The following is a 15131-nucleotide window of genomic DNA, read 5'->3' on the forward strand; positions in this document are numbered from 1 at the left end:
GGAGGAAAGAAAAAAACAAGGAGACGTTAAGTCACAAGCACCAGAGCCTCGTAGAGCAGAAGTGGCCACCCCCTCGTCTGCACCGAGTGGCAGCAACACCGTGAACCACACACTGCCCAGGGCTTCCACGTTCCTGTAGTCACCACACGCGTGGATTCCACGCTAAGAACAACCCAGACACAGGGTGCGCCCAGCAGAGGGCAGATCGGGACAGGCACACCCCGGGAGAGCCTGAGTGGCTGGTGCCCAGCACGAGCCCCGCCCAGAGCATGAGACTCTCCCAGAGGGTGGGGATGGGGTTCAGGGACAAGGGCAAGGGGCAGGGGGGCGCAGGTGCCAGGTGGGCGGCCAGGCTGGGGTAGGGGTCCCTGTCCACGAGGTAGAGGCTGCAACGTCAGGGAACTTGTGTCCCGAAGGACAGAACTACTCTCCTCAGCTCCCCAGGCCGAGGGAGCTTTGACCTGGCCTGGGTCACCACGAGTTCACCACAGGCAGAGGGGCCACGCCCAGAGCAAGGGAGGCAGCCCAGCTGCTCCAGGGACGCCTCCCTGAGCGCCCACAGGACGACCTGGGCCACTGCAGGGGACAACGCCCATGGCAGACCCCCACAGCCTGCCAGGTCCACCCTGCACTCCCCAGGACGCCAGGAGCCACCCGCACTCCTCAGGCCAGGCCTGGGTGGGGGCCTTGGTAGGTGGGGTCCTCGAGGAAGGGGGTGGCCACAGCCCTGCTCTCTGAGGACATCCTAACCTGGGTGCTCCAACCCCCACTCAGCACGGGGCCCTGGGAGGGGCCGGCTGGGCCCAGTTCCACACTCAGCCTGGGCAGGCGCCACCCTCAGGCCTCAGAGTGGCCATGGGGAGGGTCTGGGGCCTTCAGGGCTGGAACCACAGACCCCAACCCCAGGAGAGACAGGTTACAGGACTCTGGAGACAACACCCCCACCTGCTCTTACCAGGGGAACTACAGACATCCCTGGCCACACACAGACACAGCCCACAACCCCCCACATCCCACAGTCCCTCATACACCCCAGGTGAGGTGTCAGACCTGTGGCTGCGGGACAGGCGGCCCCTGCAGGCAAGGCACACGAGGCCCCTCCCGCCCTGTGGGCTTGCTCTGGAGACAGCTGAGGCACTGCCCCTGCACAAGGCCGCTGGACAGCCCATGGAGCTGAAGGTCCACAGAGCCCCGAGTCCCCGGCCCCTTCTGACCTCTGCCCCGACCTGGGCTTCCTACCCACGCTCCCTCCTTCCTTCCTTCAACAAACCACACACGGACCATGGCCGTGAGGTGGGAGGGGCCGCCCAGGCCTCAGAAGGGCAGAGGTATGAGGAATGGGTACCTCGGGGCTCTGGGATCCTCATAGGTTCCAGCCAGCCCTGGGGTCCTGGTGGGGGCACCAGCAAGGCCGTGAGAGATGTATCCAGGAAGAAACAAGCACGTGTTCCACGTGCATCCGTAAGCCAACCTCTCCCACTAACCCAGGTGTGTCCGCCTCACCGAGACCACCCGAAACATCTGATTCCCCAAACGCTGCCGGGACAAGGACAGCGGTCGGCAGGAGTGGGCTGCCTGGATGTTTGGGAAGTGGGGGGCCGGCCGGTCAACGGGATCCCCGGCAAGGCAAGGTCCTCGCATCCCCACGGGGCCTCCTGGGGAATGGCGCAGGCAGCTCCTAGGAACCCACAATCTGGGGAGACAGGCACCTGGGCCAAGGTGTCCGGGGGGTCTTCAGAAAAGGGACACCACCCCCCACCCACCCTCTCTAAGAACCCTCTACGGGAGCACCTTCCCACTTCCCACCTCACACCTGGGCCCCGCCCAGAGGCGCCCCCGGGACCTCGCTTGGCCTCTCCCAGCTCCACTCTCTCAAGACACGGCTCTACTCTAGGATCACACACATGTGCGCGCGCGCGCGCGCACACACACACACACACACACACACACACACGCTTGCTGCTCTGAGCTCAACCTGGGCCTGGCTGTGTGGGGCCTGCTCACTGCTGCGTGCCGGACCCAGGACGGTGCTGGGCCCAGGACAGGCGGCTGCAGAGCGAGTGGGCAAATGAAGAGCAAGGGGTTGCGGAGGGGCAAACCACTCCCTGGGGCAGGGCCAGCTGCTGGTGACAGAGGAGGAAGCCCACAGCTGCCTGCACCCCGGCCCCAGCGGGACCCACGCAGCCAGCTCCAGAGGCCTCAAAGGGTGAGCGCGTGCTAGACCGTGGTTGATGTGTGTGCCCATACGTATGCCCGTGTCTATCTGCCCATGTGCCCATGACATCAGTGTATGTCCACGTGGTATCATGTGTATGCTGTGATATCCATGGGATGCCCATGTGTGCTGTGTGATATCTGTGTCCTGTGACATCTGCATGTCCCCGTGTGGCCCATGTGTGTGCTGTGACGTCCACATGTGATGTCTGTTAGAGTCCACGTGTGTGTGACGTCTGTGTGACGTCTGTGCAGGCCCGTGTGAGACCCATGTGTGTGCTGTGTGAGGCTGTGGGTGCTATGACATCCGTGTTATGTGTGTGTGCCCGTGTAAGGCCCACGTGTGTTGTGATGTCCATGTGTGATGTCTGAGGCCCACATGTGTGCTGTGGCATGTGGGACATCAGTGCAGGCCTGTGTGAGGCCCACGTGTGTGCTGTGACGTCCGTGCATGATGTCTGTGTGTGCAGTGATGTCTGTGTGAGGCCCACGTGTGCTGTGGTGTTGTATGTGATATCTGTACAGGCCGTGTGTGCTGTGACATCCGTGTAGGCCGGTGTGAGACCCATGTGTGTACTGTGATATCTGTGTGAGGCTGTGTGCTGTGACATCCGTGTATTACGTGTGTGTGCCTGAGGTCCATGTGTGTGCTGTGACGTCCATGTGTCATGTCTGTGTGCCCATGCAGTCACGTGTACTGTGGCATCTGTGTGCCACCCGTGCAGGCCTGTATGTGTGCTGTGACGTTCGTGTGTGATGTCAGTGTGTGCCGTGCTGTCTGTGTGAGGCCCACACGCGTGCTGTGGTGTTGTGATATCTGTGCAGGCCAGTGTGAGACCCATGTGTGTGCCGTGACGTCTGTGTGAGGCTGTATGTGCTGTGACGTCCGCGTACGTAGGGCACACAGCCTGGGATTCCTGGGCCCTGGCGCCTGTGCTGCGCACACTCAGTCCTGTCCTGGGTTGGGACCGACACCCGCAGCCCCACCCCACCTTGGGCCTCTCCTGGGCACGGCTGAAGAGCAGCAGTGCCCGACACAGGAAAGGGCACAGGCGCGGAGCTGTGGCTGACGCACCGAGTCCGATGATGCCCAAGGTCTCCCCACGGATCCTGGCGGCGCCGGACGCCACCTCGCGGATCTGCTCGACGCTCTGGACTCGCGTGCCCTCCCGCAACGCCTGGTGCAGCCAGGTGGCCCGCCGGTACAGGTTCAGGATGTGGCACAGCGTCGAGTCGGCCGTCTCCTCCACAGACGCTGCAGGCACGTTGCAGACGGCAATGCCTGTGGGGACAAGGACATGGCCGTCACCCCCAGGCCAGGCCCAGCCTCCGGGAGGACACCAGGGCCACCGTGGCTGGAGCAGGTTTGGAGCTTCCTGAGGAAGAAGCCAAAGGCCATGTCCCCAAGGCCACCCTGGGAGGCCACGAAATGAACGCACATCTCCCAGGCTCGCGGGCAACAGAGCACCTGGCCCGGCACCTGTGCCCTGTGGCTGGAGCCCCACCTCCACTTTAGGTTCATGCGGCAGCACATGTATGGCAACTGCTCAGTGTGTGGTGGGGCCGGGGCGTCAGACGCTGCCCTGACCCCTCCCAACTCAGCACTGGGAGCCCAGGCAGAGACAAGCATGTCTCCCTGTGTCACCTCGCCGCCCTGATCCCTCCAGGGGGTTCCTGCTGGGAGGCTGCAGCCAGGTCAGAATCTGGGTGCTGGACCCACCTGCACACCCCTACATGGACATCCGCACATGTCCTCAGGCCTCCCCCAGGCCAAGCCAGGCCCCCGCAGGCCCTTCCACCCTCCATGCCCTACACCCTGCAGTCAATAACACTGAAGCTGGAGCCATTCCTGGAAAGCAAATCCATCCCATTTCTCCCCAGTGGTCAGGCACGCCCATGTGTAACCCCTACTGCCCGCTCCCAGCCTTGTCCCAGAGGCAGGCCCTTCCCCGGCCAGGGCCCCTCCCTGAGCCTATTTATCCTCATCCCTGGTCTGTCCCCGGCCAGCACCTCCCCTGCATGGCACTTCCCACCCCATTCAGATGATGGCACTCCTGCGTCCGACTGGCGGTCCAACTGGCTGTCCATCTCTCTGGGGAGAAGGAATGGGCAGGCGGCCAGGACAGGGCTGCATTCATATGCCCAGAGGCTGGACAAGACCATGTGGTTCTGCAAGGGGTTCCGAGGGTCGGGAGGGGGCCTGACATGGGCCAGCGCGGGCAGGCGCTGCACAAGGCCAAGGGTGGGATCCCGCATAGTCCCCAGACACAACTCACTTGGACATAAAAATGTTAAACAAGGGAGACTGAGGGAGAGCCAAGCCAAGCACCACACGAGATTGGAAGAAAGGCCTCCATGGCCGGGCGCGGTGGCTCAAGCCTGTAATCCCAGCACTTTGGGAGGCCGAGACGGGCGGATCACGAGGTCAGGAGATCGAGACCATCCTGGCTAACACGGTGAAACCCCGTCTCTACTAAAAAATACAAAAAAAAAAAAAACTAGCCGGGCGAGATGGCGGGCGCCTGTAGTCCCAGCTACTCGGGAGGTGAGGCAGGAGAATGGCGTGAACCGGGAGGCGGAGCTTGCAGTGAGCTGAGATCCGGCCACTGCACTCCAGTCCGGGCAACAGAGCGAGACTCCGCCTCAAAAAAAAAAAAAAAAAAAAAAAAAAAAAAAAAAAAAAAAGAAGAAAGGCCTCCTGACTGTGGGGCATCGGAGTGTGGGCCAGATCCCAGGGGTGCCCCAGACTGTCCCTGGCTGAAGAACAGAGCCCGGGCCTGGGAAACTCCACATTTAACGGAAATGGTAAACAGCGGGGGTCGCTCAGAAAGCGCCAGGCCCGCAACCAACACTGCACAGCTGGGCCCGTGCCCAACACCGTACAGCCAGGCCTGCGCCCGACACCGCAGCCAGCCTTTCCCAGGATGCCGCCACAGAGACAAAGGAGGGAGGGGGCTGGCACACGGCTTTGGCCCATGGGCACCGGCGGAAGCAGCTGAAGCCAGTGCAGGAGACCCCCGAATGGAGGTGTGGCTTCTGACACCACCTGCGTCTCCTGCAGGAACACAGACGGTTCCGATTTTGCAATGCTGCATCCTAGGAAAAGGGAAGCAAAACCGTGAAGCGCTGGCCAACCGTGGGCAAGGACAGGGTACGACCTTGCCTGTTACCAGCATCGAGAGGAGGAGAAAAAACAGACCGAGGCTGGGCGCGGTGGCACAAGCCTGTAATCCCAGCACTTTGGGAGGCCGAGACGGGTGGATCACGAGGTCAGGAGATCGAGACCATCCTGGCTAACACGGTGAAACCCCATCTCTACAAAAAAACTAGCCGGGCGAGGTGGCGGGCGCCTGTAGTCCCAGCTACTCGGGAGGCTGAGGCAGGAAAATGGCGTGAACCCGGGAGGTGGAGCTTGCAGTGAGCTTAGATCCGGCCACTGCACTCCAGCCTGGGCAACAGAGCGAGACTTGTCTCAAAAAAAAAAAAAAAAAAAACCAACAACAACAACAACAAAAAAACAGACGGAGCCTGGCAGAAAACAGAAAGTGCGCTCCATGCAGGACGGCCAAGCACCGCCCTGAGTTTGTTCTAATGAGTGTCTGTGCATGGGTGCAGACGCATGGGCACGTTCCGTGTGCATGTGTAGGTGCATGGGTACGGACGTGCATGTTCTGTGAGTGTTCCATGTGCTGAGTACATGAGCACAGGTACAGACGTGTCTGCGTGTTCTGTGTGCATGTTCTGTGTGCTGAGTGCACGTGCACGGGTGCAGACGTGCGTGTCCTCTGAGTGTTCCATGTGCTGAGTGTACGTGAACAGGTGCAGATGCATATGCGTGTTCTGTGTGCTGACTGTGCACATTCCGTGTGCTGAGTGCACGTGCATGGGTGCAGATGTGTGCGTGTTCCGTGTGCTGAGTTCACGTGCACGGGTGCAGATGTGTGTGCATGTTCCGTGTGCTGACTGCATGTGCATGGGTGTAGATGAGTCTGCGTGTTCTGTGTGCTGAGTGCACGTGCACGGGTGCAGATGTGTGCGTGTTCTGTGTGTGTGTTCCATGTGCTGAGTGCATGTGTACTGGGTTGCGACACACCCCGCTGTTCCCGCTGTGTCTTGGGACAGAAACCTATGAGCCCTATTACAGCCATGCTCTGACGCCCCTGCCCCTCAACCCCAGGGCCCCGGTACCCAAGCAAGGGGCACCAGCTAGACACGCGTGCAGACTTGTGTGAAGCGGCAGCTGGATTTCCTACTGCCCAAAAGAGAGGAAGTGCCCCGAGGTGAGGCTCCGTGAGGAACAGAATGGCTGCGGCCCCACGCTGGCCCTAGATGGGACTGCACGCCACCGCCCGTCACACCAGGCGATGTGCAACGGGGTCCTCGGTGTGGCAGTGAAGCCTCCATGGATGAAGCCAGACGGGATGGAACTCGCATGAATGGGCACAGGAGAGAATTCGGAGCCGGCCTACCTAAATCCCCGGCCGACTTGATGTCAATGTTGTCAAAACCACTGCCGATGCGGACGATGATGCGGAGGGCTTTGAACTTCTCCAGGTCCTCCCTGGTGAGTGTGATGGTGTGGTACATCAGGGCCCCCACGGCCTCATTCAGGACCTACAGCGAGGAGAAAACACATGGGCTGAGCCCAGCGCCTGCAGAGCCTCAAGCCTGGCCTTCGGGGGTGGGGCTGAGCCTGGCTGGGAAATTAGCCTGTGGCCCTCAGGCTCTGTTTCCCAAGTACCAGCCTGGACACTGGGGGAGGCCACGTGAATACCTCCCCACCATGTGCTATCCCTCAACCCCTGCCCAGGCACCCCGAGTCCCAGCAATTCCCGCCGCAGCCTCCTCAGCCATGTGTAGGCTGCAGGCTGGCACTGGTCAGAGTCACCTGCTTCCCACTGTGGTGGCTGAGATGTTTCCTTTTGAGTGTGTGCCCCACCTTGAGACTCTGCCCAGCCTTGTGGAAGAAATGGGGTCGCACTAGCCAAGGACACACGAGGGGGGTGCAGCCACACCCAGGAAGGATGCTGAGCAGGTGCGGCTGGGTGGGGGCAGCCGGGGCACCTGAGACCTGCAGGCCCAGGGGTGCAGGTAGAAAGCGGTAAGTCCCCAGGGCACACAAGCACATGGGCAGAGACAGGCAGGGGCCACCCGGCCACAAGGACACAACCACAGGAGCACACACTGCCCCCATGTCGCCTGAGAACCCGCCCAGAAATGCTGCCCACAGCGGGCACAGCATGGCTGGCAAGGCTTGGGTTTGAGCTATGTTCATAACAGTCATGCTTGTGATTTCAGTTTCCATGACAAATTCTAGACCGGAACGAATTCCGACAAACGCGGACCTGGCACACAGCACAGCAGCCCAACCCTGGCACCTCCACTCAGCCAGCACCAGGTGTTGCTATGGTCACAGCCAACCCCGCCCTACCAAGGGCTCCCAGTTACCCCCAGTCCAGGGAGGGCGGGGCAGTATGGGGTGCAGAGGCACATAGGTGGAGAAAGTACCCTAGGCAGAAGAACCACGCACGGCACTGGGCACAGGGTGGGGGTGTGTGTGCACCACCTGTGCATCTACCCACACCCGAAAACACCCATCCACACACGTGCATCCCACACGTGTGCATGACAACGCCCACCCGTGGGTACAGAGAGGCTCTATGCAAACGGCCATGGCTGAGGACACCAGGACACGCAGGCCTCATCCACATAGGCACGTCTGAGTCCCGGGAGACACCACTGAGCCTCCCGTGAGGACGTGACTCCCACCCACCACCTGCCAGCGGGGCCCCAGGTACTCCTGACCGACCAACACCACAGGCTCAGCACAGAGATTGCCGGGGCCTAGGCAGCCTCTTTCCCTCCCTGCCGTGCATGGAGCCTGCCGATCCTGGGCGGGAGTGCCTGGGTTGCTGGACTGCAGGGTGTCCCGTGGGAGCTGACCCTGCCCAGGCCCTGGGTAGAGCAGCTGGTGTTGGGCAGGCACACATGGGCAGGATGAGGACAGCCTCCAGGAAGATGCTCACCACCCAGCTGCAAGCCTTTCTCCTCCAGTGCCCAGACCTCCAGCTCAGCCAGAACAGATGGTTTCCTTTGAGGTTGGCACAGCCTCCCTTCCCTCCTGCCCACTGTAGGGGACCTAGAGGATAGGACCATGGGGGACCACGCAGACCAGGGCCATGGCAGAGGCTGGGCAGCAGGGCAGGGGAGCCCCGGGTTGGCCTGGGCGTTCTCCAGGACGACGGGAAAGTTGGAGCAGCTCGGCTGCAAGAGGCAGGGAGGCATCTGCCCAGATCACAGAGGAATGGGTGTAGCGCTCATCTGTTCACGGACAGGGCTGATGGCTGCCCCAGGCCTCCTGGGAAGGCTGTGAAGCTGCCTATGTGCAGACCCCTGGTGCACCGGACACGGTGTGGATGCGGTGACCCCTGGTGCACCACACCTGACCAGATGGAGTGTGGACTGGGTGAGGCCACGGGGTGGACAGCACGGGCAGAGGCCAGCAGTGGGTGACTGGTGCACGGCCATGGGTAGAGGCGAGCGATGCAGCCAGAAAGACCCCATGCTGTGTGGATTGGAGATGGCCGCCCACACACCCAGGAGGTACCTTGGGCAGCTTGGCAGAGCAGCTGCAGCTAAGAGGGAGTCACTTGCAGGTGAAGCTTCGTCAGCACCCACTGTGGGCAGGAGGGGCTGTGCATGTGAGTGTTGGGCAGAGGTGCAGTGGGAGAGGGGCCATGGGGTAAGGGCGCCAGACATGAGCCCGGGGGGCCGGCCTGGACAGCTGGACATGCAGGGGCTGCTCCCACGGTGTGCGCACAGAGGCTCAGCATGGACAGGCTGGACGGACCCACACCACACAGGCCTGTGTGTACACAGGCAACAGCTTGCTTTCACCCTGAGCACCGGCCATGGGCTTTGAAAAGTCGATTCTGAACTGCAGCACGTCCCCTCCCGCACGTTCGGATCAGACGGCGATCGATTCATGTGAATATGAAGAATATTCATGTGTGCGGCCTTAAGGTTGCTTCCCGCGCTGGCTCTTCCGCGATTAACGTTTTTTTTTATCTCATTGAGATAAGTTCCGAGAAGATGAAACGTGCGCCGGCCGAGGGCCTCCTTCGGGCTCTGGGCGCGCTCAACCAGCTGCAGAGGCTGAAGACCCAGCTGAGCTGTGAAGTGCAAGCTGCCTCCCTGACTAGGCTTTACTCACTTGCCTGGACGTGCTTCTTAATATGCTTTTTTCAGGACCTTGCCCTTTTCCTTACTGAATATATTTTTAACAATGTATTAGGTGAATGCGTTCTCACTACAGGAATCTGAACACGGCTCGGAGACCCCATGCCCCGACCGCAGCCACGTACCAGGTTGGCCTGTGCTCAGCTGCAGGGACAGAGCCGCTAGTGTGTACGCTTTACACGTGGCAGCCACGTCATCCACAGGTCCACAGGCCAGGGTGCCACAGCGGCTCGTCAGCCTCGGGGTCTACCTTCCTGTCCCCCTCATGGCTGCCACATGGCTGCTCCACCCCGCCTACTGCCTCGGTCTCCCACGGAAGAAGTCCGCAGGAGGTGGGTACAGCCAGGTGTGCTCCTTTAGAGCAGGACCCAGCAGCCTCCCAGAGGCCACCCCCAGCCAATACCCACTGGTGTGTCCCCTTCACCGCCAGGGGCTCAGTCCCCCTCTGCTCAGTGCCCTCAACTCCAGTGCTCAGAGCAGGCCTGGGGAAAGCCAGGTGCCCAGGAAGCCTGGCTGCCACCGGGCTGGAAACAGACTCCAGGACACCAGGAGGCTGCTGGTGGTGCCAACTCTTGGGGGTCAGGAAGGGGCCTGCCAGGCCCAACTTCTGCCATGCAGTTCTGCCACCTGCTTCTCCTGTGCTCAGGACTCAATGACATCGCACTTACCTTTCCAGACCTCGTGCACAGGTGTGGCTTACTCTGAAATTGCTGCTCACATCAGCTCACCATCAGGGCAGATGCTTCTCTACGACACGCAGCCACATGCAGGCCCAGGATGGGGCTGGGCCGAAGACCGCAGGTTTCAGATTTCCAGAGAAACTGCCAAAGCACCATCGAGACTGGCATGGCCGTTTCTGTTCCATATGAAGGGACAGGCTCAGGCTCCCTCCACATGGCTGGGGCACGGCTCAGTGCGGGCCAGGCCAGGGGTCACCGGCAGTGACTGCTGCACCCATGAGAACCCGGGAGGGACACCCCGGTTCTCATACATCGCTCTGTCCGTACCCAAACGCCACCGCCCTCATCCATTTTCTGCTTGGATTTTTCTGTTTCCTACTGATTGGGAGGAGTCTCTGAATACACAGACTTTTACATTTATTTATATTACAAACAGGATCTCGCCGGACTGCAGTGGTGTAATCATGACTCACTGCAGACTTGACCTCCTAGGCTGAGGCGATCCTCCGGCCTTGGCCTCTGGATACTCTAGGATTACAGGCACGGCCCCTGCACCAGCTCTGATTATATCAGAGCTTCACCCTTAGGCTGGCACACAAATTGAAAATACCCAACCCCTATCTCTCACCTGTTTTTATTTTTAAAACTTGTTTTACTATGTCTTCCTTTTTTTCCTTTTTTTTTTTTAGACCGAGTCTCGCTCTGTTGCCCAGGCTGGAGTGCGGTGGCACAATCTTGGCTCACTGCAACCTCTGCCTCTTGGATTCAAGAGATTCTCCTGCCTCAGCCTCCTGAGTGTTTGGGACTATAGGCATGCACCACCATGCATGGCTAATTCTTGTATTTTCAGTAGAGACAGGGTTTCACCATGTTGCCTAGGCTGGTCTCGAACTCCTGACCTCAAGTGATCCGCCCACCTCGGCCTCCTAAAGTGCTGGGATTAAAGGCATGAGCTGCTGCACCTGGCCTTGCAATGTTATTATTTCTAATTGCTATTTAATCAAAGTGATCCTTTCCTCTATAGTATCACATTTTCTACAGAAAGAGTTGTATTTTCTGTATTGTCATAACCTCAGGGAGTAAACACAATCTCTTGCAAACGTTCCTCTAACTGCTCTTCATTCAAACACGTGGCCGCTTCTGTGGGCAGTGAGCATCTGCAGTTGGGGGAGCTGCTGCCGTTCCCAAATGGCTACCCCAGGGACCCGAGAATTCACCAACTCCCCAGTTCTCCCCAGTTCTCAGCCCACACACCTGAAAAGCCACTGCCCAAGTCCTTGCGTCCTGCTGGGTGGGGCTGTCTCTGGTCCTCTGTCCTGCCCACTCTTGGTGGTACCAACACTGCCCAACTGGATCTTCTAGACCTGAGAGTGGGTCCTGGGGTCTGGACATGCACTGCGGGGGCCGCAGTGCACCCAAGGCTCAGCTGGGCACTGGGCAGTCTGCCTGGAAACAGGCGCCAGTATACGGCAATGGGGTATCTGTCCTCTTGCTCCTAGAAGTGACTGTGACCCGGTATTAAGGTCAGAGCCCACGGCAGCCTGTCTCTGTGCCGGCTGCCAGCAAGAGACCAAGGGGCTTGTCCTGTACTCCATCGCCATGACAACGCCAGCCTGTGTGTTCTTCCCGGTCACCATAACAACGCCAGCCTGTGTGTTCTTCCTGGTCACCATGACAACGCCAGCCTGTGTGTTCTTCCTGGTCACCATGACAACGCCAGCCTGTGTGTTTTTCCCGGATTTCTATCACTTCGTTTCCCGCACAGCCCCAGCACCTCTGTCCAGTGGGGCTTTCTGGCGGTCTCCCTACCCCCAAGGCCAGGAGATGCTTGTCTTGCAGGAGTGTGACTGTCCAGCTGGCTGCAGGTCGTTGTGGACCACTGCGTCCTGTGCCCTCCCGGAGCTGCCCTGCTGCTCCAGGCCCCACAGCCCACACCGGACGCAGCCTCCGGGCTCCAGGGCTTCCTTTTTCTTGCTCAGCAGTTTGATCAGATGTGCAGTGCTGGGCTGAAAACCCTTCTCCTATGGCAATTCCAAAGCAGGCGGGTGGGAACTGTGCTGAGTCTTGTGTCCTGGTGGGTGACATCCCCCACCCATGGTATCAGTAAAATCCTAATCCTGAACCTTAACAGCAGGGTGCCTCCCAGGCCCCGACATCCTTTCTGTTCTTCCTATGACCGCACTGACGGTATCACATTCTCTCCCTCCACGGCACTCAGACGGCAGCGACATCCAAACAGCTATGCAGGAAGTTTCTGCCCAAGGAGGCACAAATTCCTGACTAACAGTGACACATGAAGCAGGCGCTCAGTTTCCTCCCACACCAAAGCCTGCAGACAGGTGGCCCGCGGCCCTCTCCACAGCCACGAGGGTCCCTGCCTCCTGTTTTGTTGCTCCACGGTTCCCAACACGGCTCCACTCACGGTCCAAGGTGGCTACCCAGGCTCCGCCCATCACAGCTGGCTTCCGGCCAGCAGGGACAGGGAAGGGATGGCAGGGAGAGGCCCTGCTCCCCTCTGTGCTGGAGTTCAGTCCTTTGGCCACCCCTAGTGGCAAGAAAGCATGGGCAGCCAGGTCCTCCTGCAGGACCACACACTGTGAAACAGGGACTCGGCATCCAGGCAGCCCCCGCAGATTCCACACGGAGCCCCGGGAGGCTGTGGCTTCTCTTCCCATCTCTGGCTTCTGCAATTTCCCTGTGTCTTCAAACTTCCTGTTTTTATTAGATTTTCACTCACGTTTTTAATTTCAAGCTCTCCTAGTTCCTGGGGGCTCCTTTCTGCGGCGCCTGCTCTCCTTCTGGTTAGGGGCTGCTTCAGACCCCTCCAGGATGCCAGGACCGTTCCCAACACTCATCTCTTCCACGAACCCAGCTGCGTCCCCTGGGGTGGTTTTCTGTATGTTTACCTTGTCCTTTCCCTGCCCTGGGCTGTGCAGTCTGGGTGGGGAGCAGAAAGTCTGTCTCATGCCAGGGCCCACGCCGGCCCCACCCTGGCCACTGATTTGCATTTTATATGAACCTGGCAAGGCAGTTTGGGATTACTGCAATTCTAGAAAAACATCTGTTTTGCTTTAGTTTTCCAATTCGTTGGCGAAGCTTGTTTCAGTGTTGTTTACAATATTGAACGTTTTCTACGCGCCTCTTTTTCATTCCTACGTGTGTATCTTTAATACAAACACAGTTTCCCAATGAGAAAACTGTACTAGCCAAGGGCATTGTCAAAACCGAGCTGGTGCCACACAACTCCCTCAGGTGTGCACCACGGGCGGTTCACCCTCAGCCCCTTGCACGCGTGTGGACACGCCCATGTGATGTACCTACACGCTGATTCCGGACACTGGCCCGCCGGCAGATCCCCCACCGGCACCGCGGGCAACCGTTTCCGTCACGCTTACCCCGTCACCTGGGGATGAGTAGACGATACAGCGTGCACCCCTTGAAACCAGCTTCTTCACTCACCATCGCGCTGCCGAGATCACCTAGGGTGTGGCAGGGACCCAGAGTTCATGCCTGCTGCTGAGGAGGACACTGAGGGAGGTGGCCAGTGTTCACCCGGCCACTCACTCACTGAAGGGCAGCCTGGGGGAAGTCCTTCTGGTTTAGGCTATGGTGAGTTAAGCTGCCAGGGAGCATGACGTGCAGGTCTGTGTGTGGACACGCATTCCGAGTCTCTGGGATAAAGGAGTGTGGCTGCTGGGCGTGTGGATATACGTTCCGAGTCTCCGGGATAAGGATAAGGAGTGTGGCCACTGGGCATGTGGATGCAGCACGTTGCGAGTCTCTGGGATAAAAGAGTGTGGCCGCTGGGCTGCATTACAAGCACCCATCTAACCCCGTGAGAAACCGTGAAGAATCTTCCAGAGCGAACGCCCCGGCAGAGCTCCCGGCAGACCATGCACATTTTAAACATCAGGTTGTCTTCTGTCCGTTTTGGAAATGCTTTTGCTGTCGTCATCACTTCCAGCCCCTTCCCTCTCTTGTTCTGAAGTTTCTGTGAGGGAGACCCTTCCTTATCTCACCCTCTCCCGCGTTCCCTCCTTCCGTCCTGTCCACTGCTGCCCGGCCCGCTGGTAAACCTGCCCCTCAGTTCCCCTGTTCACCTTCAGCACTTCTCAGATTCACATCTCATGTTCTCCCCTGACACTGCTACGCCCCATTTCAGGGTCATCAGCTCTTTGTCGGGTGTCCGGCCCGGCCTCCCGGGGAATGTGCTGGGGTGATTGGCCTGTGGGCAGCACGGAGAGCTCCTATGGGCCGGCACCGCTTCCCTGGCTGGTGGGTTTTGTGCATCTCCTTGACTGCTTGGTTACCTCTGCTTGAGTCTGATGGACCCTGCGCCAGACGACGATTTCTAGAAATGATCTGAGGCCTGGGCTGACGCTGTCTTCCTCTAAAGGGGCCGTCCCATTTCCTTCTGCACCTGGGGTCAGCAGTGCGGGGTCCCTGAAAATCCAGATTCAAGGTGTCCCAGACGTCAGCAGGCTGGGTGCCGACCGTGTGGAGAGTCAGAATCCAGGTCACCCTCACTCCAGGTGTCACCTTTTGGGCCGTGGATATCCCGGGAGGGTCCCACACCCAGCAAAGCCAAATTCAGCCTCTCAGCCACTTCTTCCAGAACAGCCAATGCCCCAGGCCAGAGTTGGCAAGGCTCGCCCGTTCCTGCAGGCTCCGGGCCTCTCCGGGTTGCAGCCTGGGCCTGGCCCTATCCCGTGAGCTCCTGCGGGCCTGGCTCTTCATCTGTCTTCAGGAAAAAGCTGCTCTGGATCACGGATCCCTGGCTACGAGGAGCTGGACTGACCCAGCCTCCATCACGGAGGAGCCTGTGGAGCTCCTGAGCAAACATGAATCAGGAGAGCTGCCCAAAGGCCGCCCACTGCTGGACCACAGCCGGGTCGTGGGCAATGCCGAGACCGCTGTGCAACTGGGGCGGGGGGAAGCACCTCACTCCACCCCCGCCACAAAAGGACCTGCTTCCTGGGAAAAAACTGAAAATGGATC

At 59.6% G+C, this 15131-nt stretch overlaps 1 protein-coding gene across 10 annotated transcripts in view; it reads right to left on the reverse strand.

Moving 5' to 3' along the window:
- The window catches only part of CTBP1 (C-terminal binding protein 1), a 37035-nt gene that overhangs the window by 10325 nt on the left and 11579 nt on the right, over positions 1–15131 (reverse strand). For all 10 annotated transcript variants that reach the window (XR_004437768.1, XM_033213423.1, XM_033213418.1 and 7 more), the window contains 2 exons: positions 6684–6828; positions 3290–3496 (listed from right to left, as the gene is read on the reverse strand). Coding sequence is in view for 9 of the 10 variants with exons in the window: in XM_033213423.1 (XP_033069314.1) it covers positions 3290–3496; positions 6684–6828 (352 nt within the window). In the remaining variant the exon portion in view is untranslated. The remainder of the gene's footprint in view (positions 1–3289; positions 3497–6683; positions 6829–15131) is intronic.

This window comes from Trachypithecus francoisi, unplaced genomic scaffold (genome assembly GCF_009764315.1).
Source record: "Trachypithecus francoisi isolate TF-2019V2 unplaced genomic scaffold, Tfra_2.0 Lachesis_group1, whole genome shotgun sequence".
In the NCBI taxonomy this organism is placed as follows: Eukaryota; Metazoa; Chordata; class Mammalia; order Primates; family Cercopithecidae; genus Trachypithecus; species Trachypithecus francoisi.